The 25733-nt window shown below is 44.5% G+C and overlaps 1 protein-coding gene across 3 annotated transcripts in view; it reads left to right on the forward strand.

The window, feature by feature from the left end:
* Positions 1-22572, forward strand: part of acot7 (acyl-CoA thioesterase 7) — a 38550-nt gene extending 15978 nt beyond the window's left edge. For all 3 annotated transcript variants that reach the window (XM_076041972.1, XM_076041975.1, XM_076041974.1), the window contains 3 exons: positions 9165-9281; positions 12798-12976; positions 22022-22572. In XM_076041972.1, the coding sequence (XP_075898087.1) occupies positions 9165-9281; positions 12798-12976; positions 22022-22123 (398 nt within the window). In that variant the 3' untranslated portion in view covers positions 22124-22572. The remainder of the gene's footprint in view (positions 1-9164; positions 9282-12797; positions 12977-22021) is intronic.
* Positions 22573-25733: the final 3161 nt, after the last annotated feature.

Consider the following 25733-nt stretch of genomic DNA (forward strand, 5'->3'; position numbering starts at 1 on the left):
ATGTGTCTGACTTGTGTTGTGTTTGTGTCAAAAGTAGTGCGACTGCACGGCTCAGCGCTAGCTCACTGTGCGCGCTGACATCACTGACGGTGAGGAAGCGGGATGGCAAGTACAAAGCAGGCAAACAGTCATCGACAACATTCAACAAATGAACTGAAAGTCTTTGTTGCGGTAGGAAAATCACGGGGCGGACGCACCGCGACCCTGATGAATCACGGGCTGGAAATGACTCTTCATGACTCGGCTTTTTATGTTGAAACCCCAGGATGATTAAATTGTGCATTGTGTGTGAAGAGGCCGCTTGATTAGTTGGGCTCCTAACTTCACAAAACTAGGAGAAGGAAAAAAAAGAACAGCTTTGCAACTTCTTTCAACCAGTCTACAAAGAAATTAAGCTACCATCCAAGTCTTTTGGATATCCAAACTCTCACTGGAAACCTTTCTGTCTGCGTCTTAACCAAGTTCGACATTTCATCGTGGAACAGACGCTTTTTCCTTTTTTCTTTTTTCTTTTTTTTTTTTTTTTTTTTTAATCTGGTGAGATATATTGTTTCTGGCAGGATGTTTCTGCCTCACACTGCCATTTCTATCGAGGTCAGCTACGTAAAAGAGGCCATCAGAGAGACAGTAGATGGTGACAAGGGGAGAGCGGAGGAGAAATGTTGGGTGAAAAGGAGAGGTGAAGCAGGGAGGGGCGGCGGGAGGAGGGAGTTGTAGTCACATGTGCCTCTGTGGACGTTTTCATTTTGCCCGAGTTCCCAAGTAATCTGATTTTCAAAGATGCGGGTCAATTAGAAACGCTCACAGAGCATCGGCCGGTTTCTCTTTACGTGCCATCGCTCATTAGGCGATGCTCCCCGTTGCTGTTTTCATTTTGTTTACATAACAGAGTCAGGCAGGTCAGGCAGCCAGGGTGCGCTCTCTGTCTCCCTCTCTCTCCGTCCTCCACGCTCGGCGTTCTCGCCACAGTTAACCTAAACACAGTGCTACTCGATAGTGACAGGCTGCTCACCCACTGCTTCCCTCTGCTTCGCCCGTGTGGGAATCAGGTCCCGCGAGGCTTGCACAACACAATCGAAGAAAAAAAAAAAGAAAAAGGAAAAAAAAGAAGTGGAAAAAAGAACATTCACACTCCTTGGGAGCACTCCATTGAACTGTCTGTCTTTATATGTTTTTGAATGCGTTGCCAAGACATCCAAAGCGTTGGACAATGGGTGCGTCTCCGCTCATCTTGAATCTGCACAAATTGACGTCACAAGTTGAAGATTCACAAAAAGGAAACGCACATTTTGAGAAATAGTACTCTTCACATATCAGAAAAGTTTTTTTTTTTCACCTCCCTCGGAGCGATACAGTGGACAGTGCAGTGACTGACTTCAAACGAGAGGAGAAAACTTTTTGGTTGTTGTTGTTTCAGAATTTCATTCAGGCCTGCCTTAAGGTCCTTCCACACTGGGCAGAAGTCTTTGGGTGCAGCCATTATAGTTCTTGAGAGATGGGTGAGTTCAAACACGACGATCCAGGAGCTCAAATTTTACCCAGTGAAATTCGGCCAGTACTTTAGAATGTCCGTCGGACAATTTGACGGACTGCTCCGTCAACTGGCTCCACGTTTGCAGAGGGAGAGAAAAAATTACCGAGAGCCGATTGATCCGGAACGGCGGCTAGCTCGGAGGTAAGGTCAGCACGCCACTGACATGCCAACATCATTTTGATTGGTCAGAGGTCTAGCCGTTTGCCCCTTTTTTTTTTTTACCTCCACAAAATTTGACACAAGGGTGAAAAAATAACTGCCGCTTTTTCACTTTGTGGAAATTCGATGCCGGTGTGGAAGGTTGCATTGACTTCAAGATGTTTTGAAATAAAAAAGTGAATTATTCGCCTGGCAAATTCGCATTTACTGACATCTTGAAGGTTTCACTGCTTTTTTTTATGCAGATGAAAATGTATCCAATGTCACTGTCGGATCAGGTGCAGCCAGCGAGAGATGTGACAGCTGCTTGGACAGTTCGCTCTGACTCACTGTCTTGGCAGCACAACCTACGTCTTCGAGTCAGGAGTGGTTTCAGAGTCACACACTGAACAGTTCGCTTTGTTCTTTTCCAAGAAACAACACACACACATGCACTATTGGTCAGACAGCACATATTTTTCTTACCAACTGGGCCCACGGACTGTTGTCTGGTGGAGATGAGACGCACAGTAACTTTGAGATGAGTCCATTAACTCAACTTTCTTTTCTTTGCAACTATTGACAAATGTCCGCGTCCCCTCATCTTAAATCTTGACTTCCCTCCTCCATTTCCCTTCACTTGCTCGCTCCTTACTTGACGTCGGAAGGAAGAACACCAACTGTTGCCATGGAAACAGCTCTTGATTAACACAAGTGGAGAGCTTTGCGGTCTGATCAAGACAAACACACTGAAACGTTCAAAACTATAGCAAATGTTGACAATGCACCATTTGAATCTGTCCTCTCTGTGAGTGTGTTCGTACGAGCACGTGTGTGTGTGTGCCTGTGTGACAGTGACAGAGGGTTGAGCCAGAGATTGCCTGAGTGCATGAACACATTCATCATCTGTGGCTCTATATTATCTGTCCTCTGCTCTGATCTCCACTGAGTGAGTATAAAAACATGTCACTGCCTGAGACAGAGGAATGCTGAGAGACAAGGATATGTCCATTGGAGCTTGCATCATCGACCTTTGATGAGTGTGTGTGTGCGTGCGTGCAGGGGGGGCTGCGTGTGTGTAACCTCCACCCTTAGATCTCTCTCTCCCCTTCCAAACTGCCATCGATTCAGAGGCCGAAATACAGAAAAACAGGTTCCACTGGTGGAGTCTGTGAGAGATTCAGGGGAAATAGTTTGAACGTCAAGACGTCCCCTTTGGAAATGGAACAATGTTGCGATGTAATGCGTGCAATACCTTGCAGTTTTTAGACTCACTGCAAGGGAGACTGCTTCAGACTGTGATCCAAACTTTAGAAACACACCAAAAAAAAAAATTGTTTTTTGGGGTTTTACCTTGACCAGAAGAAGGACCAGGGATGAATGCATTAAAAAGTCCTCCAAAAGAAAAGGAATGCCAGAAAGAAAGACAAATATTCTGCTGTATATAGACCACCAATAAAAGAAGTCAATGAAAACAAAATGCACATTGAGCCTGATGCTGTCTTCAAACCAACAAAGTATAATCATGGTAGATTTTAGATTTTTTCCTTTTTCGGAAAAAAGAAAAGAAAGAAAGATGGTTCTTTACTTAGATTATTGCTTGGGAAATATGATAAAGCAAACAGTATATTTGTGATAGATTTAACAGAACAGGACAAACAGCAAGTTGGCTGCTGTTATATTTACAAGTTTTCATTTTATGAAGTGACCTGCCGGAGCCACTGACCTTTACTGTCACAGCCAGGGACGCGTTTCGTCTGGAGACCATATATCTGACAGGTTTCTATAACAGGAGCTGTATAACATGGACCGTTCCCGGCCTGTCCTGGTCACGGGGACAGTTCTCACTGTAACAGAGGCGACGCCTGTTTAGAACTGAAGACCTGATTGCAAGTGTTCAATTGAAGCTGCCACGCAGCGAGACTGCTTCAAAGATCAAGAAAGGAGCACAGCAGCTTATAGGACTTTTCTTAGAGGACGTGGGTGGGTTGCTGTGGAACCGTAACGTTAACCGGCGCTGTTTCTATAGTAACGGCTCATTAGGAGGCAGTTTGAGCCGTTTGATACTGTCCATGATTAAAGCACTGCTTGGGGAGGGGATGAAGAGGAGTGGAGGGAGACGGGGGAGCCGTCAGCGCTGGGCGAAAGGTGGGCAGAGGGCAGGGCGGGGGGGCAAGAGGGAGAACGTGGAGATGGAGAGACAGACGGCGCAAGTTTAAGGGGGCTGATGAGAAAATATGTGAAGGGAGGCAAGAGGTCACCCGGTGCCTGGCTGTCGATATCTGGTGGTCCGGCACTCGCCCCGACTCACATGAGCGGGCCTGCCCGGCGCAGTGTGCTGTGCCTGAGCTGGTCCTAATTAAAAAGTTAGTGGTGAGAGTTGATGGGAGACGAGAACTGTGCCCGGGAGACTCTCCCCCCCCCCCACAGCCCCCCTGTTCCCGAGCCTGTTGCAGACGAGCGCCGTTGTGCGCAAAGATTTGGGGGGGGAATGGTCAGAAGGGATCTAATCACAGAGGTATTCTGCCCTGTGGCCAACTGGGCTGCACTGGGGACTTGGTTACTAATTGCCCCTTTTTTTCCTCCATTTGGACTGAGCTGTCTCTCCTCTTCGTACAGCACACACCCGCCCGCCCCTTCGCATCCCCCATCCCTCCCTCGCCTTTTGAGTTCCCGCCCTACGGCAAAGGGAGAATAGTGTGCCATGTCACCCTGTGAATGTGTAACGCCAGGCCCAGGGCTGTCTTGGCCTTGCTTGTCCTTATTTGCAGTCTCACATTGAGCCTTAAATCTAATCTTTTGCATTGTCTACTCAAGGGGAGCGTTTTGGTTTTAATGTGCAGCCGTTGCAAGAGCAGCTCTGCTGATAAAGATGATCATTGAAGACAAGTTTTTGCTTTGTGTTTTTTAACTGTCCTCTGACACAGGTTTTGTGGCCTTAGGCAACTTCAATGTCGAACAAAATCTCATTTATATTTCATGCTGTAATGATAAATTGAACCTTCCTTTGGAGTTTCTGGAGAAATATCTCACAAGTTGCAGTTAACATGGGGGCAGTATTTAGTGACGTTGACTGAGCATCACACTGGGCGTAAAGAAATACTAGTAATAACAATAGTTTTTTTTTGTTTAGTTAATTTTTTGATTAAATTTAATGATGGTGTAAGCCTTAATTGTAAATGATGTGAAAACAAAAATATGAAAATGGGAAAATCACCACAGAAACTAAGTAAATACAATTTAAAAAAAAACCCAGCAACCCACAATACTAGACAGTCTTACTGCAAATAAAACCAAACAGTCTTCCAGTCCTCAAAATCCCCAGTTGAGGTCAGGGATCATGTGCTCAGTACATGCAGTAATCTTCTTCCCCTTGGGCTCACTCGACTAATCAAAGAAGTGGAACTTTTGTAGAAGTTTTTAGCAGCGAAGAACATATTTCAACTGAGATATTTATCCCTTTCCACCCACTAGTTTCAGCCCTGGTGGAGAGCTGCTGACACTGAGGCGCAGCAGAAAAAGACCACAGGAGTCCACTTACACTGCTCTGCTCAGCCAGAAAATCTCCCAGAAACCCCTGGTCCAAAGCACAAAGCCACATCCACAGATCGCTTTTACTCGTTTGCTTTTCTTTTCTTTTTTTTGTCCTTTCTTAAGCTATGACATGGTCACAGAATGGCAGTTCTTACTGCTCTGTGTCAGCCTCATTTGACATTTGGTTTGAATGAATGAATTGAATTTCTGATGAAATGCTGTCATCACCGAGGATAAGAACGAAAAACTGACAAATGTAGCGTCTCATTGTATTTGCAAATGCCAAATCAAATGAGATGAAATCATAATTCCGCGGTCAGTCTTCTCCGAGGATTTATTCAATAAGAGCCTCTCAGCCGCACACCAGAGCTGCTGTTTGGTGCCGCTGCATCTCACAGAACACTCACATGTTGTCAGCATGGCAAAACCTTTCCACAGGTTAAACACGCCAACATAATCATCTTATTGCTGTACATTTAAAATAAATAAATAAAAAAATAAGATTGCCCCTCCAAACCCCTCAATAAAAGAAAAAAAGCAACTGTTGAAACTGAACGTTGTGTGCTCGTTTATGTCAGTCTGGCAACATTATGCAACAATCCAATCGAGCAGCCCTGAATGTAATATTTAAGATATTTTTTCTAAAAATACTAACCTACACCATGCATATTGCAACAGGCATTTCCCAGAGGAAAAAACGTGTCTAGTGTAATGTTTCTGGTTAGTTAGCCAGAACAGAAGCAGAAAGTACAGTTTCGGTGACGAGCTTGTCACTATGTGCTCTTTGGTGATTATTTAGAACAAGACCAACTGGCATCACATTTGAAATTCAAAACATTTAGCACATTTATTTATTTTCTAGGGCTGGTGCATCGTTTTTACACACTCAGTTGTGCTTGGAATCGACGCGTGTTTTTGATGTGTTGCTGACCAATAGAACTACAGCTGCAAAAGAAAAAATGCTCATAATGCAGACACAATGATAATCATGTGCACATACATAATACAATCTAAATAGTAAAAAAAAAGAAAGAAAAAAAAGCTACTTTTACAAAGCTTCATTTCCTTGGTTTCTTTTCTGTTAGCATGCGAAAGATGTCTGTCGAGAATTATTGAGGCAGGCAGTCTTCAGCTTGGAAAGAAAAACTTCAATGTAAAATAATTCTGTGTTTGAGCCCTTTTTTCATCATCTTGTCAAGTCATGATCCTTCCCCGCTGAGATCGGCTAGCCCGGACACGACCATCATATAGCTTTCAAACGGCGGCCACCTCCCTGTAACTGGCACTCAGGGGAAATTTCAAATCTTAGGTGAGATCCCATCAATTTTCACTCTCGTTGAAGAGACTGAAAGAGGAAAGACAAGAGTGGTTAAGAAAAGCGCCTCATGGTGGGCTTAAGGCAGGAAGTGATGCGCGGACGCGCGCGCACACACACACACACACACACACACACACACACACACACACACACATAGTTTTGTCTGAAATGCTGTTGCTGTCTCTGTGCACTCTGCACATTAACAGCCTTGATCAGAGAGCATTTCTGATGGATGTACTTCCTCTGTCGACAGGATTTCTATACGAGTTAAAGGTGCTCCGGGCTTTAATGCCATGACAAAATGGATCTGTTATTTCACAGCACCTGGCTGCACTTAAAAGACATCATCTCACTTTCAATTTTTTTGTTCATAAATATCCTGTTCAGTAAAGAAAATGGCTGACGTGTTAAAAAACAAACAAACCCTCCATTCATGGTATCATTTTTCAAAAACATGTATTGGGATTTGACCCTACGATGGAGGACCAGAGGATTTAAGAGTAATCCCACGTTTAAATCTTAACTCAACCCAGTGGGCCCTCTTTTACAGCAATTGATGCATTCGGGAGTTCGCCGAAATGCTGTTTGTACTCCCACACATTTGGCGGTCTTAAATAGAGCCACCCGTGCAGATGGTGGAAGCCTTCGGGAGCGTTAGCAGGCATCAGCAAAGAGGCTTATTGATTTTAGACATGCAAAAAAGCAACCAAGGGGAAGCAAACAGGGCGGCCCCAGTGTCGCACACCAACCATCATAGTGGGCTGAAACTACAGATTCCACCTCTGTTGTGTTTGCTTTCATCTCATACACCAAATGCTCCTGCTGGAAACATCCCAGTTTCTGCAGGAAATCCACAAACAAATGTTTCCATTACATAAAACACAAGCCAGAACAGTCTGTGCTCGAATGTCTGGTCGTGAATAAAGGGGCTTCATTAGTAACTTTAAAAGCTACAACTTGGATTTCGTGCTTTAAGTGCTTCCTCACTCTTCAGATCATTACCGGGCTTTTATCTGGCTAATGGGCAGAAAGCGCCATAAACTATTGGATGATGAGTTCTTTTTTTTTTTTTTTTCCTGTTTCTAACTCATTTAAAGTGATCTTTCCCTCAAAGCATCTTCAGAATCAAAAACTCACCTCCCTTAGGTTAAAATTTAATCTTTTATGGGAGAACAGCTTGGATTCAGTTCACTCACAGTTAAATCTAATAAAGACTATAAGCAGAATTGCTCATCCATAAAAAGCCAGTGCACACAGTCTTGTTGCAGTGTGACGCAGCAACAGACATTTCAACATATTTCACATTCCTCCCACCGGTACATATCAACCATTGTGGAATTGAGACAATTTCTACTAAACAACTTATTGAAATCCCTCAGTCAATCTAAACTTTATTTATCCATCCATCCATCCATTTTCCATACCCGCTTAGTCCCGAGGTCAGGGTCACGGGGGTCTGCTGGAGCCTATCCCAGCCGTCTTAGGGCGAAGGCAGGGGACACCCTGGACAAGTCGCCAGTTCATCGCAGGGCAACTTTATTTATAGTATAGAGTATTTTAGAAAAGAGCAACAGTTGAAACGGAGTGCATAAAATAGTCAACAGATAGAAATAAACAACAACAACAAAACAAAGTTGTGTGGGGTGAAGAAGCCAAGAAATAACAATGGTTCAGACTGGTTTTAGAAACAGCTGTTGCTGACTGGCTTTGCTCCCTCTTTTGTTTGTGCCAAACTTTTTTACATGGGGTCTTTGCCCTTCAGAAATATGAAATAGATTCAGCGTATTGAGCTTCTGACATTTTGAAGGTTTGAGTGCACACAACTAATTACAATTGAGAATTTTAACATTTGTCCCTTCAAATGAATGAAAGAAGAGGAAATTTACCCACAAAACATTGCTACTTGTACCCACAGCATTTTCTCACTGTGAGGATGGTCAAGACAGATTGCCTTCCAAGTAAAATGTTAAATGAGGATATTCTATTCATTAGAGACAATTATTAATGCTGTTAATGCTTCGCTGTCCGTGGTCTCTCCAGGCCTGAAATAACATTTTGCAAAAGTGTTGTGGACGTTCACCAATCACTTTGTAGTCAGTCAAAACATTTGTTGATGGCAGACCCTTGATGAACAATCAGTGGCGAACTAATCAGTCAGTACGGGGAGTTAATGTTGTGGAAATGACGCAGAGACACATTCATAATTCAGGTGAACAGTCCTCGAATTGCAGAAAGCCCATTATCTCTTACTTTATATAATTTAATCAGAGTGAAAAGTGGAACAAGAGTCCTTCCAAACTAATGACTGAATTGTAAATAACCTGATGTTCTAGTGCCATTAATGGCAACATCTCATGGCCAAGAGGGAGCTGCATCCCGGGTTGTGGCATCATTATAGCAGTCGTAGTTTGAGAACTTCTGCTCTTCCGGGTTGTCGCTGAACTCAAGATGTTGTTCCTGACTCACAGGAACATTAGCGTATTCCAGGGAGGTTATTTCTTGAATGTCGGAGAAGCAGCTGGGCAGACAACCTGCAAACAGAATTCCTCCATCCAAACTATTGCTGTATACATAATATATGGATCCTCTAGGTAGGTAGGTATATCTTATGACTGTGTGTGTGTGTGTGTGACAACACAGGTGTGACCATGAAGCTGATGGATGAGGTTGCAGGCATCGTGGCAGCCCGGCACTGCAACACCAACATCGTCACTGCCTCTGTGGACCCGATAAACTTCCACCGCAAGATCAAAAAAGGTAAAGATTAGGTATAAGGGGAAACAAATCATCACAATACTGTTTCTTGACTTGTTACTGTTCATAAGCATTTCAGCTCCATGGGGCCTGTTCTCCCATAACCAAGATCTGATTCTAAACTATTTTTGATTCCCCCCCCGCTACTTTCCTCTTACAACTCTGTGATCATCAGGACAGGGTTGTGGCTGCGAGGCAGAGATTCCCCTGTGGATGAATTCAATTTTGAATTTTGAATTATTTTGAAGTTATCCACCTAGTTTTTGGTGCCTCAGGGACACAAAGAACATGGCTTTGGAACACTTTGAAGAACACCAAGTACTTTAAAAGAAGAGTTGGGGAGCAATATACTAATATATACTAGAAGAAATAAACATCCTCCCCGACAGATAAACTGCAAAAGGCAGAGTGGAAAATGCAAGACATGTCTTGCTGCAAATGTTTAACTGACCCTTCCATTTTGTGCCCTCTTTGAGTCTCTGACATAAACAGTCTAATGGTGCAGGTTATCTTTCGTGTCAGTGGAAAGTGGCAGCTTCAAAGCATGATGGTACTGAAATGAATCAAAACTTTGAGAAGCTTTTTGCTTATTAAAATCCAATGGTGTGCTTGCTTGCCAGTCCTACTTTGCTGCATCCCTGAGTGCTTAATGGAATCTTAATTTTCTTGAAAAAAAAAAAGGGAAGAGGAAGCAATTTGTCTTGCTGCACGGTTACTTGGTCAGTGGTCCTGTTCCCGAGACGATGTAAGCCAGGCGCACAGTGCTTACATTTTAGTGTTATGGTTATGATGAAAATGATGTTAACAGTGGAGCGGCTGCATCTCTTCACTTCGCAAAATCAAGAAGTGGCGATTTTTCATGTATCATTGACTGGCACAAGTGCTCCCGGCCGCTGTACGCCGGCCACCATTCCCAAATACAGTCGACTGTTGAAGCCGGAGTCAGCAGTGAGAAGCCAAGGAGGACGGCGGGGGTATTTGTGGGATTGGGTGCGATTCAGTTGCCTGGGTTCACTCCAGCTGCTGCCTCACTCTGTCCTCAGAGTTCAGGAGGTGGTGACATGATCCCCCCTGGCTTCCGCACTGACTGAGGTGTTATATCACCAGTAGATTTCCCATTTTGCTCCAGGTGACAGCACCAAATAAACAAAAAACAACCCAATAGGTGTGCTTTGGAAAATAATACAGATTTTGACAGCAAAATGGAAAACCAACTACAGCGACTAGAATCTGGGGCTCAGGCCTCCTGTGATTGCACAAGGACCTGAATACCAGAATATATTGCGAGTCAGATTCTAATGGAATTGTCTTTTATGCCATTTTATTCGGGGGGGAGAAGGAGGAGTTTGTCCGAAGAGAATATTCATCGCTCATGAATCGGATAATGTGGTTTGAGCCTCTTCACAAACATTCTCACCCCTGCCAAGTCAAAACTTGATTTGTTTGAAACTTCCTGAGAAGCCACACAGCATAAAGGCACACATCTCTCTCCTCAACCCAAAGTACAGAAACAGCAGAAAATGACTTAAATGATAAATGATAAATTATAAATATGAGTTTAAAAATACAACTGTATTCAAAGGTCAATTCCGTTCTTTTAAAACAAAATAAATTAAAAATTAAGCTAAAGCCCATGCTTGTCACATTCTAAAGGTAACATGAAAGTCAAGATAAAAACAAAACAGAATTCTGAGAAATTAAAATAGAAAAAAACTGAATTGGGTCAAACAAAATTATAAACAACCTTTGAGCATTCTTTATTGTAGTGCACTAAAATACACCCTTTACCATACATAAGGCAGCACGCAGCACTTAGATGGTGGGAATGAAATGAAGATGTATTTATTAAATGTAGCAATGAGTATGAAAATTTTGTTTGTGAATAACATCAAGCTGTTCTAAAAAAAACAAAAAACTAAATACAATGGAGACAGAGATGTGGGAAGAGGAGAGAGGAAAGGAAGAGACATTATCTTTGGCAGACAGTGAAATGAGCTATCAAGAAATTGGCAGTCTAATTGCCATATATAGTGATGAATAATAGAGTAGTTGCAACTATTATGAATGCATGCAGTCTAAAAACATTTAATAGTCATGCTTAAGCACATGCACTTATTCAAGTAGCACTGTTGCAATTGAATATTTTCAATCACTATGTATATTGTACACTATATATACATTTAGAAAGTGACGGCACTTGTCTTAGTTGTCTTAGTTGCTGTTTGTCTTTTCTCTCTCTTTCCCTGAACAGTTTTAAAATGCCCAAAAGACCAGTAGAAATAGAATAGTGCCTCGCCAAGGTGACTGTTTGATGATGAGACATGATGAAGAAGAGAAAGCATCCGAGAAAATGTTTGGGAAGAATGAAGCAAGCGCTGCCGCGGCGGTTGTTGATATTGAAGGTCCTACTCCTCCTTTTCATCCATCAAAAAAACAACTTGACATATGTTGATAAAACATTCTAGTGTTTGTTTGGAGAGGTCCAGACAGAAACCTGAGAGGTTATTTTTCAGTCAGTGAAAAGAAAATCTGCTCTTCACCGTATCCTGAAGTTTAAAGCATGCTTAAAGTACAATCTCAACAACTGCTGTACCAGAGCGCAATCTTTCTGTCCACCGAGAGACGCACGCGCTTGGTGTCTGTTTGCCAGTAATACTGGTTGCAGTAGAAAAACATTTCTGGCTTAATGCAGATGATTTAAGACCTTCCTCTGGCCAAACAAAATCTGGTTGTTTCCAGAGTGACAGAAAAAAAACCCTGTGCAGAACTGAAGAACTGTGCAGCAGAGAAGTCTGAGTTGAGGTAGCACACACACAAAAAACAACTTCTTCATTTCTCTACAGTTTCGCGTCCAGACTTGATTATTACTTAAAAAAAAAAAAAAAAGACTGTATAAAACTCAATGATCAATTTTTTTGTACTCTATCCCTCAAATACTTGCGCATGCAAGAGAGAGAGCCTCAGCAACTAATGGCTCAGATACGTTGAAACGTGAGGTACGTCTTGCAGCACGTACTTTGATAAGAGCTCTTTTATATTTTACTTGTTTCTTTTATTATTTATGCCTTTAGAGAGTTTTGTGAACCTCTTATTCTCGAGCTTGCTGAGATAACATCATCCTCCAGCAGCAGCAGCAGCAGCAGCAGCAGCAGCAGCAGCAGTGGTGCATTCACATCAAAGAGAATGGAGAGGCACGTCAACAGTGCCCAGCGCTGTCAGAACTTGTGTCCAGTACAACATGAACTTGTTGAAGTTGCTATGAAAGTTGTTGGGTTGGCAAAAAGTTTGAGTTCATACGACCAGTGCAGTGCTTGGTGTTGGGTGGAGTGTGTGCACGTAATTAGCACATATACATAACTGTATGACAAAGCTATAAGCTAGTTTTTCAAAGTCAAAGTCTTGATGACAAAGTGCAGTTTTGACTACTTTAGCCTTCTTGGCTTTGGAAGTCAGCTTTTCCGAGCCAACTGTCCAGATCTCCAGTTGTAGTTTTTCCTGACCTCCGCTTTTCCTCGCCAGGCTGTGTGGTGACAGTGACGGGGCGGCTCACCTTCACCAGTAACAGGTCCATGGAGATCGAGGTGCTGGTGGATGTGGCCTCTCTGGCTGAGAAGGAGAAGTACCGCGCCGTGTCTGCCTTCTTCATCTTCATCTCCCTGGACAAGGACAATAGACCCCTGCCCGTCCCCCAGCTCAAGGTTGGTGCAGCCCAGTCCCCACTTTCTGTAGTTTCAGGTTGTTTAGGTTAGCCCTAATCGATAAGTCGTTTAATCCAGTTTTGCGCTGCACGTGTTTTCTAGTTACACAACGCTGAGAGGTGTTTGTATCGCTGTAGATGTTGTGTATCAATGGATCATATTCACACAGACTCGAAAAACAGATACAGTTTGTTCTCAAGGTGCAGGTTCTGCCAAAATAACAAACCATGAGTGTGTGTTCACTGAATCTTGTTTGCAGTAGTAGTAGAATCCCACTTTAAGTGCTTGCAAATGGAATAACGGCAGTTTTCAAAGGGAAGGGGGGGAGAAAGTAGGACTGGCACCACCTGTGCTCTTCGGGAAGTGCGGAGAACGATTGTTGTGGCGCTTCCTGACATTAACAGTTACGTACATTTAAAGAGCAGCATTAGCCTCGAACGCGGCAGCGCCTCTGTTTCAAACCTGCTCCAGCCACTGTCGGGGGGGAAACAGGCATCAAAAGTGCAGCTCAGCTGCTCTGGCCTTTTTAAAGGTGTCTGTCAGTCTCCTCATTTCCATTTCACAAACCCCAGCATTCACCATCGAAGCCATTGTCCGCTCTCCCTCCCTCCCTCCCTCTGTGCATTCATTACCCGGTTTCCCATTCTGTGCGAGCGGCTCATCGCTTGTTTTAAAGGCAGGGAATCGCTGCGGTGATTAGAGCCATTATAATTTCTCTGTTCACTTCGATTTTATGAAAAGAGAGGGGAATGGAAAAAAAAAAAAATCTCCCGGCGATTTCAATAATTCATACTGAACGCCGTAAATGGACTCTAAATGGAGCCGGGGCTCTGATGTAGCATGCCAGATCCACAAAGGCAGGGAAATGGTGTGTGTGTGTGTGTGTGTGTGTGGGGCGGGGAGGGGGGTGGTTGGGGGGCAAAAAATAAATAAAAATGTTGGACTGAGCCGCAACAACACGATGCCTTTGTGTGTGCAAACTGACAAGAGACCGAGCTCTAATGGGCGTGCTGGAGTCGCGTGTCCGTGCGCACATGCTCGAACATGACGATGTTTATGCGAGCGAAAAGGAGGAAGAGGAAGAGGAGGAGGATGAGGCCCCCGCATGGCTCTCGCTGCCTTCAAAGACGTTGCGCTGATGATGGCAGCATGTCGGTGGACCTGCTCACTGACGTCAGTAACGTCCCCTATGAGAAGAGATGCATGCAGTCCAGTCAATAGAGCAGAGTTTCCTTCCTCTGGCAGTAGGGAGTGTTGAAGAGAACGTACTTTACGAGTCAGTTACAGTTTAATCAGCCAGTCAATTTTTTATTTTCCAAGTGTTTAGTCACATCCAAAAGTGTTTGGAAGCGCTTTGCAAAATAAAATAAAAACTAACTGATCCCTCCAATCCAAATAGGCCACAAAACCAACTGCTAATTAGCTTAGCACAAAGGCTGATCATAAGGAAAGAATTGCTTTGAAAAAGTTTCAGTTTTCATCTTTACTCTTTGTTGGACTTATTTATTTTTCTATATGTATCTATCTATCTATCTATCTATGTATCTATCTTTATTTATTTATTTAATGAAGATATTTGTTTTGCTGTTACTAAGGCTTTAAGTTCAAGCTCTTCAGAAAAAAAAAATGTTGGTCTTGCAGGGAATCAAGTTGGGTTCCTTACTGGCTGCTTTTCCAACTCTCTCAGTGGAAGCCCAGATGGCCCATCCTTTTTTTTTTTTCTTTTATGAAATGTGAAGCAGAAGGTGTTCTCTCCGTTCCAGTCCTAATCTTCAGCACCGGCCTCATGTCGATCCGCCGGCTACACTTTTAAGACACGGATTTCGTGAACTAAACTCTTCAACGGGAGGGAGTTGGTGTTTTTTTTTAAAAAAAAGAAAAAGAAAAGAAAAGAAGAAAGAAGGAATAATGAACCCACTCATGAAATTTCCATGACATTGTGGCAGATTGTTGCTCCAGTTGTGCTCTTTAAATAGCCCGATCGAAAGAAGGGCTCCTGCTATTTTTGTCCGCGGGTGCTTTCCCCCCTCATTCTCTCATCCTCACTTTCTCCTGAGTGAGCCCGCTGCGATGGCTATTTTTAGGTTTTCTTGTTTTAGCTCAGCGGGGGAGGTGGGGACTGGGGGGGTGGGGGGTGGGGGGTGTCGGGTCTCTCTGCCGGCGCTAACGGTAGCGCTGCCGTGTGTTGCGCTTGAAGTAGGGAAGCAGGACAGCTCAGGCAGGAAGGAGGGCTGTCCGGGGAACGCCTCGCCTCACTTGCAGCGGTGCCCTTGTAGCGCGCAGGAATAATGCATGTGCACGCTGGGCCGGTGTGTGCGGCGTCCGCGGCGGATGCCTGGGGGCGCCGCGGAGCAACTGTTTGTCGAGTTGGATTTTCTGATTGTTTTAATAGGGTGGCCGTCGCTGGAAGGTTAGAGAGCTGGCTCCTGTTCAGTTCAAGCGACAGGGCGGTGCTTGGAACGCTCAGCCGCTGGCCAGGGGGTCACAGTGTCACACTGGGCCCAGTCCGAATCAATGGGGACGAGATGGCTGCTCAAAACTGCGTGATGTGGTGAAGCCTTTGGCACAGCAATAAAGCAAATGTAAGGTAAAAAAAAAAAAGAGAGAAAAGGGTAATTTCTTGGAGTGGGGGGTCGGGGGGGGGGTGGTTGCTAATTTTTCCTCCGTGTCATCACATCTCTCTCACGCACTCTGGTCCTTTTCATCCTCTTCACCCCTCTCTTCCTTGCCCTCTTTCTTCCCCTCCCTCACCTCCCTCCTCAGCATCTGAGGCTCAGCTGGCCTCCCGTGACACAACAAGCCCTGTTGTCATAGCAACCTCCTGTAGTCCACAAGAAGTGATGAACATTTATTTTTAGACGCGTCTCATTCAAGACAATCAGCAAAAGGGTTAACAGGCGCACGCGCACTCTCGTGCCAGAGTTGTGGATACTACCGAGAGGTTGTCCCAGTCAATCTGTTACTGAGGGGTTATTAAATTCATGGTGTTGTTTTTGCCTCGTCTTTAAACCTGGCAACCGGGAACAGTGCCATTCCCTTCATAAATAGCCTAAATCATTCCTAATGGTGAGCGGCTATAAACTGGGAGAATCCCCACACTCAAGATCCCATTTTGTGCAAAATTCTCCCAATTTTGTGTGGGTTGCTGTAAACACGGGGCTAAACATGATGTTTTCCGTGACGGGACCCACAAGAGGCGTTGGGATAATTCAGCGTTTAAGGAGACTTTAAATAGTGGCACACAGTGACAGAGCCAGCCTTCATGCTGCATGCTTATAGAGCAGGAAGAGGACTTTAAATTCCCTTTGCTCCCTCTGTTTAATTTGGTCCAGTTCCAGCCCTGCTTTTAATTTCTTCCAGTGACCCTTAGCTGCGCCACCACAAGGAACAGGCAAGTGTCACTTTCAATTAAAAGTGAGCCCATGGGCGAGGGGAAGGCTTGTATCCGCTGACTCGTAACACAAAGATTATTACAAGTATGTGTGCGTTTCTGTTTCCTTCATTTCAACAAGAACCCTTCAAGCAAAGCGGCTTGGTGAAAACCATGTGGCCCCGGCTTCCTCTGCCCCACCTCACTCCTCAGTCCTCCCGCAAAGCCACATCTCTGGAAAAAAAAAAAAAATCCCTCATAGTGTTAGCAATAAACAAAAATGAGAAATTCCAAGTACCGCTGAACCGCAGGATCCAGGAGCAGCATGGATTCCATCAGAATAACCATCTGCATTGTCTAGAACAGTGGTTGTCAACTGGTACAGTCTCCGGACCCACATTTCTTTTCTTTTTTTTTTCTTTTTTTTTTTTTACCTTTTTTACCAAAAACAAAATCGTTTGCCCACTTTCAAGCCTGTCCAGTAAACAAATTATTCAAACGATTGAATTGAATTGTGTGTCCTGCAAAATAAATACACACATACAAACATTTTCTCTTATATTTGAAATACATATTTAAAAAAAAAAAAAACCTTCTCTAAAAAAAAAAAAAACTGCCCACAAATCTGCAACCCGATTAAAACACCAAAAAGTCGCGACCCACAACGCTGATCTAGAATGTCATCAGTTGGGTGACATTATCTCAATAACACACATGAAAATGTCCGAACCCATCCTGCTCCCAATTTTTTTTTTTTCCTCAACCCATCACCACCACTGACATGCTGGTAGCAGGCAGTTTACATGGCTCCTCCGCCGCCTTCCCAGATGAGAGCAGGTCGCGGCAACAACACAAAGGTCATGTGTTGGCACAAGCGTGCGTTCCACCAGCCGACGTCGTCCAGGCAGACCCCTCGTTTTTACAGAGCGCCAGGTTTACACTCTGTGGTTGGTTGCACCCCGTCCAGCCGTCGGTCTAATGGATGAGCAGCCCACCAAGTGGAACAGCTGCTTCTCCTCTTCCGAGATATTAAGATCCATATTTCCACGTGCCAGCACAGTGCCAGTCTCCTCAGGAGTGCAAACGTTCTTGTCATTTCATCTCACTGGGATGACACCATGGATACGCCAGGTTAACGGTATCAGCATGGGGTGGGGGGGGAAGAAAGTTGAGACATGGAACGCAGAACATCTTGTTTCCTCACATCTTCAAAGCGAGGCTGAACAGAACCCTGGGGCGTATTCACACCAAGAAAGTCCTTTCGTTCACTTTCTTCGGCCCGGACCAAAAAGCAATGTATCTTTTTGGTTTGGTGCAACGTCAATTTTATGAGGAGATGTTTTGACAAGAACCGTGTCCTCATTGCTCCACGTTGCACCACGACTCGTGTTAGCCTGACGGTCCGACGACGTGCTACTAAACTTTCTACTGTGCTAACCAAAACGGTCCCATAATGCTTGTGGCTACGGAAGCCTGTGACGTGTAAAAAAGTGTGCGATTTCACAACTGGTTGGAGCCACGGTGCGGTCACTTTCACACATCAACCGAACCGCACCATGGTTCGTTTGGAAGCGAACCGAGACCACCTCTCCGGCGAGGTCTCGGACCGGCACCAGAGTTCGCTGGTTTGTATTCACACCAGCCCAAAAGGTCCGCACCAGGGACTCTTTTGGTTTAGTTCGAACCAAACAGGGCAGGTATGAATACGCCCTTAGTCTGGCCGCGACATGTACCTCGGGTCTTTCCTTTACGGCTTCACGGACGTTGAAAGGTTCTGCCTCAGAGAGCCGCCAGTTGTAGTTCATGATGCCACGTAGTCATAGTTATTAGAGTAGAGCCACCCTGGGAATACCAATTACGCAAGGACAGCAAAAGGAGTTTTTGAGTCAAGCGCGGACGGAATCAGCTTTATTGAGTTATGCTAATGTGAGCGGCAAAAACACGTGCAATGACACGGCCGTCCTCCGCTAGGAGCCAGAAGCGTAGCAATTTACCTGCACAAAAAGAGGGTTTACCGCTCTCTTATTCACACAATCATGGTAGTTCAAGTATTCCAGTTTACGTTGAACAAGACAGCATATACAAATATATAAACCTTATAATGCCAGCTTGTAAAAACAAACAATTTGTAAGTAGGGCCTTTTCAAAGTGGAGCCGGCAGCAGCATATTTAGCCCTGATGCTTGGTGTGGACTGGAGTTGCGAAAAGGTTGAGCTAAGTGGAGAGTTTTTTGGAGCAAAGGGCAGGCGGGTGGCGAGGGAGGAATCCTGAAGCATCAGATTAATTTGTCACGGCTGCAGCTGGAGATCAGAGATGGAGGGAAACGCGCGGAGAAACGCTGCTCCGCTGATCTGAGCGCGAGAAAGCAGAACCACTCAGTCACCGTTTCCTCAGAGACGTCAGGCCGTTGGAAACAGTGAACCGGTAGAGGGCCAAAAAAAAACCCAAACACCTGCTTTTTCCTCAACAAGATCACAGCCAATATGTGTTCTATTAACCGTATTAGAACTGAGCATTTGATTTTCTGCTAGCGTATGTCATCAACCATTTCATTACAAGCGACCTCCACCTCCAGACTTTCAGTAATTATCACACAAGCAAACCATCTTCATCTTCTTCAAAAACTCACATTGTCCTCCTGCCGAAGCCATCTTTCCATCTGCCTCGGGAGAAAAAAAAAAAAAAAAAACTTCCGAGAGCCGCATCTCACGTTGTTATTAATAGTCGTTCTCTAATTAGCTGTAGTCAGGCGCACGTTTCCGTTTAATTGGCACATTCATTAAAAGCGTCTCAATCCGAAGCTCGCCCCGCGCTGAGGGAAAGTGTAATTAAATAATTGCAGAGTCCCCCGGGGGCCTGATCCATAAAGGTGGCTGAAGCAAGAGGAACATGGAGCTGTTAAAAGAGGAGGAGGAGGAGGAGGAGGAGGAGGAAAGAGAAAAGGCACAGGGGCTGGTGTCGTGGGTAAATATAAAAGAGCAAATGGCGGAACATTGCGTTGACTTCCTGTCGTGTCGGCGGTCACATCTTGTTGCAGGCAGCGAGCAAACGCAACAGCCAGAAACAATCTTAACATTATTACATTTTACCCTCTCGACCCCCCCAAGTCAGAGGCGTTCTCCTCACATCCCACTTTTATTACGCTCAGGTTGTATGTCGGCGGAGCGGGAAAGGTGTTAAAGGATGCCACCGCATTGGTATGATGAGATGATAAATAAATAAATGAATGCAAATTCCAATTTGTGTCAGATCACTTGCTATATCGTGTTTGGGCTTCTTTCCCCAGTAATGCAATGTTCAGTTTTTCCTGTGCAGTCCACTCGTAGTCCAATTGGAAATGGTAACTTACAGCCTAATATGTAAGTACCTGTTGAACGATTGTGTAAACATTAAATTATCACGCCAACAAAAGGAGACGAACACCTTGCTGCTGCATGAAGTAAATGAAGTAAATGCAATAAATAAATACCTAACAGGTGATCTATTTCTGCACTTTGCCTTGCCTTTGCACAGGTGTGTCGGGTTATTTCCGACCAGATTTGTGTTTTGTGTTTTGACAAACAGTCATTTTGGCATATTTACTACTATGACCACGGACGGCGGATCAATTTTTATTTCATTTGAAAAACACCGCAGCCACCGTGAAACCATTTCTTTTTCTACCTCTTTTAAAAGTCAATGAAGCGGAATTATCCATTACTTTCAGATGGATGGCATAAGCAGAAATGAGCGAGCGCTGAGTTGTATGTTATATAACCCAGGCACATTACAGCTGTGCGCTCATGAATCAGCGCGACGAGAAAACACAACAACAGCAACAACAACAACAAAAAAAAAACAACCTACAACCTACTGCTGTTCCACCTTTTGGGTTTGGGCTTTGAGTTGTGGCCACTCGTCCGCTGCATCACTTTTCATCCTTTTGTCTCTCTTCTCACTTCTTAAACTGAAGTCCGGTGACAGCTTCTGCTCCATGAGTGCTCTTGAGGTCTTCTGACCACCTGCTCTGTGTGTGTGTTTGTGTGTGTGTGTGTGTGCGTGCGTGCGTCTCTCTGCTGCTAAGGCCAGCTCGCTGCATACAATACAAACACACTCGCGCCTGCCAACGAGGTGGGAAGTGGGGAGAGTGGCCAGGCGCCATAAAAGTGAGTGTTGACACGGTCTCTCTGGCGGCGCCATTGTTGCAGTTTAAAGTCGCGTAAAATTGCCAGGCAGGCTAATTAAACAGCGCGGCCTAGCGAGCGAGTCCTCCCACCAATCGGTAGCCGCACGGAGTAAACATCGGAGGTGAAGCGAGAGGTTAGTTGGAAAAAATATATATTTTCTTGTGTTGGCCTTTATTGATACAGGTTAGAAACCTCACTGAGACCCAAGGTCGCATTTACAAAAGGGACCTGTTTTGGGAAGGATAGGAAAGGGAGGGCAAGTATAGAAAGTTACAAACAAACAAGATATCCTTCACATACAGGTACCACCCGAAAAATGAGAATATCCAGTAAAAGTTGTTTTATTTTGGCAATTTAACATAAAAGATGAAACCAACACATTTTACACGCACATTGACATCTCAAGCAGTTCCTTGTTATAACTTTGCTGATTGAGATTTTCAGCGCATTAAAACAACAAACCTACAAACTCAGAAAATTATTAGAAAATTTGAGTTGTTTTTTTTTAAGCTGCAAGACCTGATCAGCAAAATCCAAAGAAATAAAAACTTGAAATATATTGACTTGCTTATTATTCGTTTATATAATATGTCAAATTCACCTTTTAAGTTGAATTGCAGAAATACAGCAACCTTTTCAGGATATTCTAATTTTCTAGGTGGTACCTGTACATGAAGGCACCCTGTACATTGTGGTGTGTTTGCAAAGAAAAGCAAAGGAAAATGAAATAAAACTATAGGTGCAATTGCAGACTCCCACAGTGGCTTTCTCCAGCCTTCCAATAATCCTTTGAACTCCCCAAAGTTCACCAAGCAAGACAGCTTCAAGACCTGCTGTGTAGGTTGTTCCAGGTTGTTATTGTAACTGCTGTATCAAGGCTGAATCCTCAGAACACTACGTAGTTGTTCTAACAGATTTGTTGTCTGGCAACTCGAGGACTTTTCCATAGCCGTTTGTTCAGCTCAACAACAACAAAAAAAAAAAACAACAAGATTTGGTGGTGGAAACAGCAGTGCACGTCCAGAGCTGAGCTAAATGATCACTTCACACTTTCCTCTGCTCAGTTTGTAGTTGACTTAGAGTTACTTACATACTGACATGCACCCAGATGCTTTTTGCGCTGTTCCACTAAAGAGGCAAAGCTATTCTCTGTTTTCCCTCCAAAACACCGCATTAGAGTTCTTCGCGAGTCGTGATTTTGCTGGCAGGCTGTATCTGTCAAAGTCAAGTGCAGCAGTGGCCACAGACCTCTGGATTGATTATTCACCTTCATTTGCATGCATTATTATTTCTTTTATTTTTTTTTACATACCTCCTGTACGCACTGAGCCCCCCTAACCATTAATCAAGCGAATTAATGGAAACCAATGCAGATTACAAATGTGCAGATTGCTAATTTGGTTCAGAGCGTCTGGCCTCGCTGAACCTTTCCAATGAGAGCTACGCGTACATCCTGAGTAAGATCTAAAAACAAACCTTTTTGTCTTTTTCTCCCCCCCTGTCCTCCAGATTAACGGAGAGGATGAGCAGAGGCGCTTCGACGAGGGCCAAAAGCGCTACCTCCAGAACAAAACAAAGAGACTGGCAGCAAGAGAGTCCCACCAGCAGTGACTGCGCTGCCGCGAGCTAGCTCGGGCTACGTCGCTTGCATCGATGCTATCTCATTCCTCTGCAGCACCTTCCAGTATAAAGGGAATATAAACTCTGTCTCCTGCTTCTGTACCTGTAATCCCTTGTTTATCGTGATTCTGCTCCTGTGCTACGCACCAAAAATACTGTCAATGTGTAGCTGTGTATGTATGTGTGCAAAGAGCAAGAGAGCGTATTTTTTAATCAGCGCTATGAAGGCTAGCTAGTCCCTGCAAGCGATGACAGTCTGACCGCACTTGAAGAGACAAAGAGTAGCATTTTTATTTTTAAGATTTTAGATGAAGATTTTTTTTTTTAAATATGAAGACTTGATCATCTGCGCCGGAGCAATGCGATTGATTGTGATTGCAAGGAGAAAGAAAATGTGAATCAGTGTGTGATTAATGGTGGAATTAAAGATCCAAGTGTGAGTCCGGGCTCCCTTTGTGTCCTTGCTAGTTCCGATGATGACATGACAGCAACGAATATGATGATGATGATGATGATGATGATGATGATGTCATTGTCTTGGGCATGCCTTGGCAGAGAGGGCACGCGTTATCTACGGATTCAGCGCTGCCTCTTTCACAGTGAAACCGAGGGAGCTCTAGGGTCTTTGACTCAACTTTGCATCTCCCCCATGACCCTCCCCCCTCCTCATCCTGCCCCTCCCCTCCCCATGTGTCTGTCACATTCTGACTCTGCCTTCACGTTCCCTCCTCTTTTCCTGTAACGCCATGTCTGTGTCTGCTCTCCCCGCAGTGTCTCCCTCCTTCCCTGTTTCTTCCCTGTTTCCATTGTCCTGGCCCTCCTCATTTTTTTTTTTTTTTTTGCCTCCAGGTGTGATTGACATAAGATATGAATCAGGTCGATCTTGGCAGTCTTCTTTTGGCACATATCCTGAGCTCGTGTGTTGCGAGTGCTCAAAGAAAGATCAGAAGGATGAATCGAGGTCACCGGCAGCCGGAAAAGAAATCAATATCTGTGTGGCTGCGCTGGGACCGAAAGGACTGGGATTATTAACCAGCCATAAAACTCCTCTTCAAATATTTAGAGAGATTGTTTTCTGTTTTTCATTGGGGTATCTAGAATGCTCCAGCTCTTAAATAGGGTTTGTTTTTGTGTTTTTTTCCCTGAAGGTGCAGGTAGGCTTCAGTCCTGCAGCAACAGATGGGAAGGACTATTTTGAGATCAAAACCAAACAGAAATGAAAAGATTAAAGCCTGGCAAGGGAGTTCTGTGAGGAGCAGGCAGGCAGGCAGACACACACACACACACACACACACACACACACACACACACACACGCGGGTGTAAACAGGCAGCCCAAATGTTGCTTTTTGTTTGGACTTGTAATGCTCTGGCGAGGAAGCTCTGTGAGGAGCAGACAGACAGACAGACAGACAGACAGACAGACACGGGTGTAAACGGGCAGTCCAAATGTTGCTCTTTCTTTGGACCTGTAATGCTCTGCACACTGCTTCACTAACACAAACTGATTTGTCATTGGATCTTGAAGGTTACCCCTGGCCCCTCCCCCATTCCCTCCAGTATATGTGCTTTTCATTTTCCCCCATGAAAATAAAGTTAGGCTCACGCTGCACTGGGAGGTGTGGGTGGGGGCGGAGGCAGTGGCGGGTGGTGGGGTATCTATTTTTAACCCCGGTGAAGTCGAGGCATCTTGTGGGGGGGAATGGAAGAGGAGGGGGGGGAAACACGGGGAGATGATATTCATCTCAGACGGGGGAAGAAGTCCCGTTCAAAAAGCAGCTTCTTGAAAAAGCCGTCAACATACAGCATCAGGGCAGCTGCTCAGATGCTCTGATATGACTCCTCATTATTTGCAGCCGTGTTCACACAGCCTTTTCAGCTGGTAGCAGCTGGGTTTTTTTTGTTTTTTTTTTAATACGTGGAGAGACACAATATGGTAACCATGGTTACTTATGTGGCAGAACACACTGAAAATGGAAGAGATGACATTTATCAGAAAGGGTTCATTTCCAGCAAGGTTGCAGTGGAGACACTGTCATTTGCTGAAAGCTGCACGACTCAAATCATGCATCTGAGTGCTTGTGACTGTATGTCTCGTCACCTCGCCAGAGGCAGCACATTCTTGAACGCTTGTTAGTCCAGGTCCTTTATTCCAATCCAAGAATATTAAAAATGATTATCTCATATTTGCCCTCATGCCTTTGCATGTAAATGAGGGGACTAGCTTCCCTCTTTCTGCTGTATCCTGGTGTAGGCATTGACAGGGCTGCTTAGAAGATGAATGATCCGCTGGTGGAGGTGGGGGAGAAAAAAAAAAATCCCATTAAGAACTGGTGGAGGGATGAAGTGATGCGTCATTGAGAAAACATTGTGATCCATTCCGCTCTCGCTCCCCCTCCCCAGGCTGTGATTTTCTGACAGCGTGGGCATCACCTGCACGGGTGGAACGAGACGCAGAGACCTGATACGTGCTTCACGTTGTAAACTGAGGTCGCCGGAGAAGAATACGCGTATGCCAATATTTGCCTGAAGCGTCGTCTTTGAGAGATTTGTCGGCACAAGCTGTTAGCAGTGCAGCGTTTCCTATGTTTTTTTCTATGTTTTTGGTTTGAGCTCGTTGGAACACCTTCAGTCCTGCATCCAGCCCTCCTCTGATATCTGGGCTCGGAGCCAGCCGGGCCTGCCTCAGGGTGGATAGTTGGGTTATTTGCCATTCTTTATCCGTCGAGACTACCTTGATTCTGGTCATGGTGGGCACAACACAATTAGCCTTCCCCCCCTTTACCCCCCCACCCCCCACCCTCACCCCCCACCCTCCCATGCTCATGCACACACCAGTGGCAGCGAGAACATGACTGCAAGAAACCACCGGCAACATCGGTTGGTTGTGACAGTGTTAAGTATTCAAGGGATGGTGCGTTAGAACAAGTGTGTGGTGTGTGTGTGTGTGTGTGTGTGTGCGTGTGTGTGTGAGTGAGTGATGTGGTGTGTGATTGTGGAACTGACGGTGAGAGTAGGGGCAGCCCGGTGCCAGAGGAGCCAGTGGGCGGGAATGCCTTCTGTTACTTTTTACTTCCAGGTCACCTATTATCACACGGGAGAGACTAGAGACTGACAATGTGTGTGTGTGTGTGTGTGTGTGTGTGTGTGTGTGTGTGTGTGTTTAAAACAAAGTACTCCTGCCATAACCATATGATTGACTCCAAATCTGAAGTAAAAAAAAAAAAGAAGAGAAGAATAAGAGAAGAATTCCGAAAGAGGTCGAAGAAACTACCTGTTCTGTGCACCCTTTTGTTTGCAGCATCCTAAAACTATTAAAGCTATTAAAGAAGAGATATCTAAAAAAAATTTGTTTGTTTCCAAAGGCCTAAAATAAAAAGAATTCACCTATCACAGGGTGGAACAAAGGGTTGATGCATTCAACAGCTCATCGACCCAAGTATCTGGGAGAAAATTCAATTTCTGAAGAGTTATAATTATTTGAATCTGATTACCTATTTATTGTGATTTAATAAAGGAGTCATAACGCAACCAATGGTTTCTTTAGAAGGGAAAAAACATGCTAACCTCAGATGGGGTGCAGGTTTTTGCGTTTTCAATTT

This window comes from Nelusetta ayraudi, unplaced genomic scaffold, assembly GCF_046127955.1.
Source record: "Nelusetta ayraudi isolate G7.1 ecotype Tasmania unplaced genomic scaffold, CSIRO-AGI_Nayr_v1 ptg000070l, whole genome shotgun sequence".
In the NCBI taxonomy this organism is placed as follows: Eukaryota; Metazoa; Chordata; class Actinopteri; order Tetraodontiformes; family Monacanthidae; genus Nelusetta; species Nelusetta ayraudi.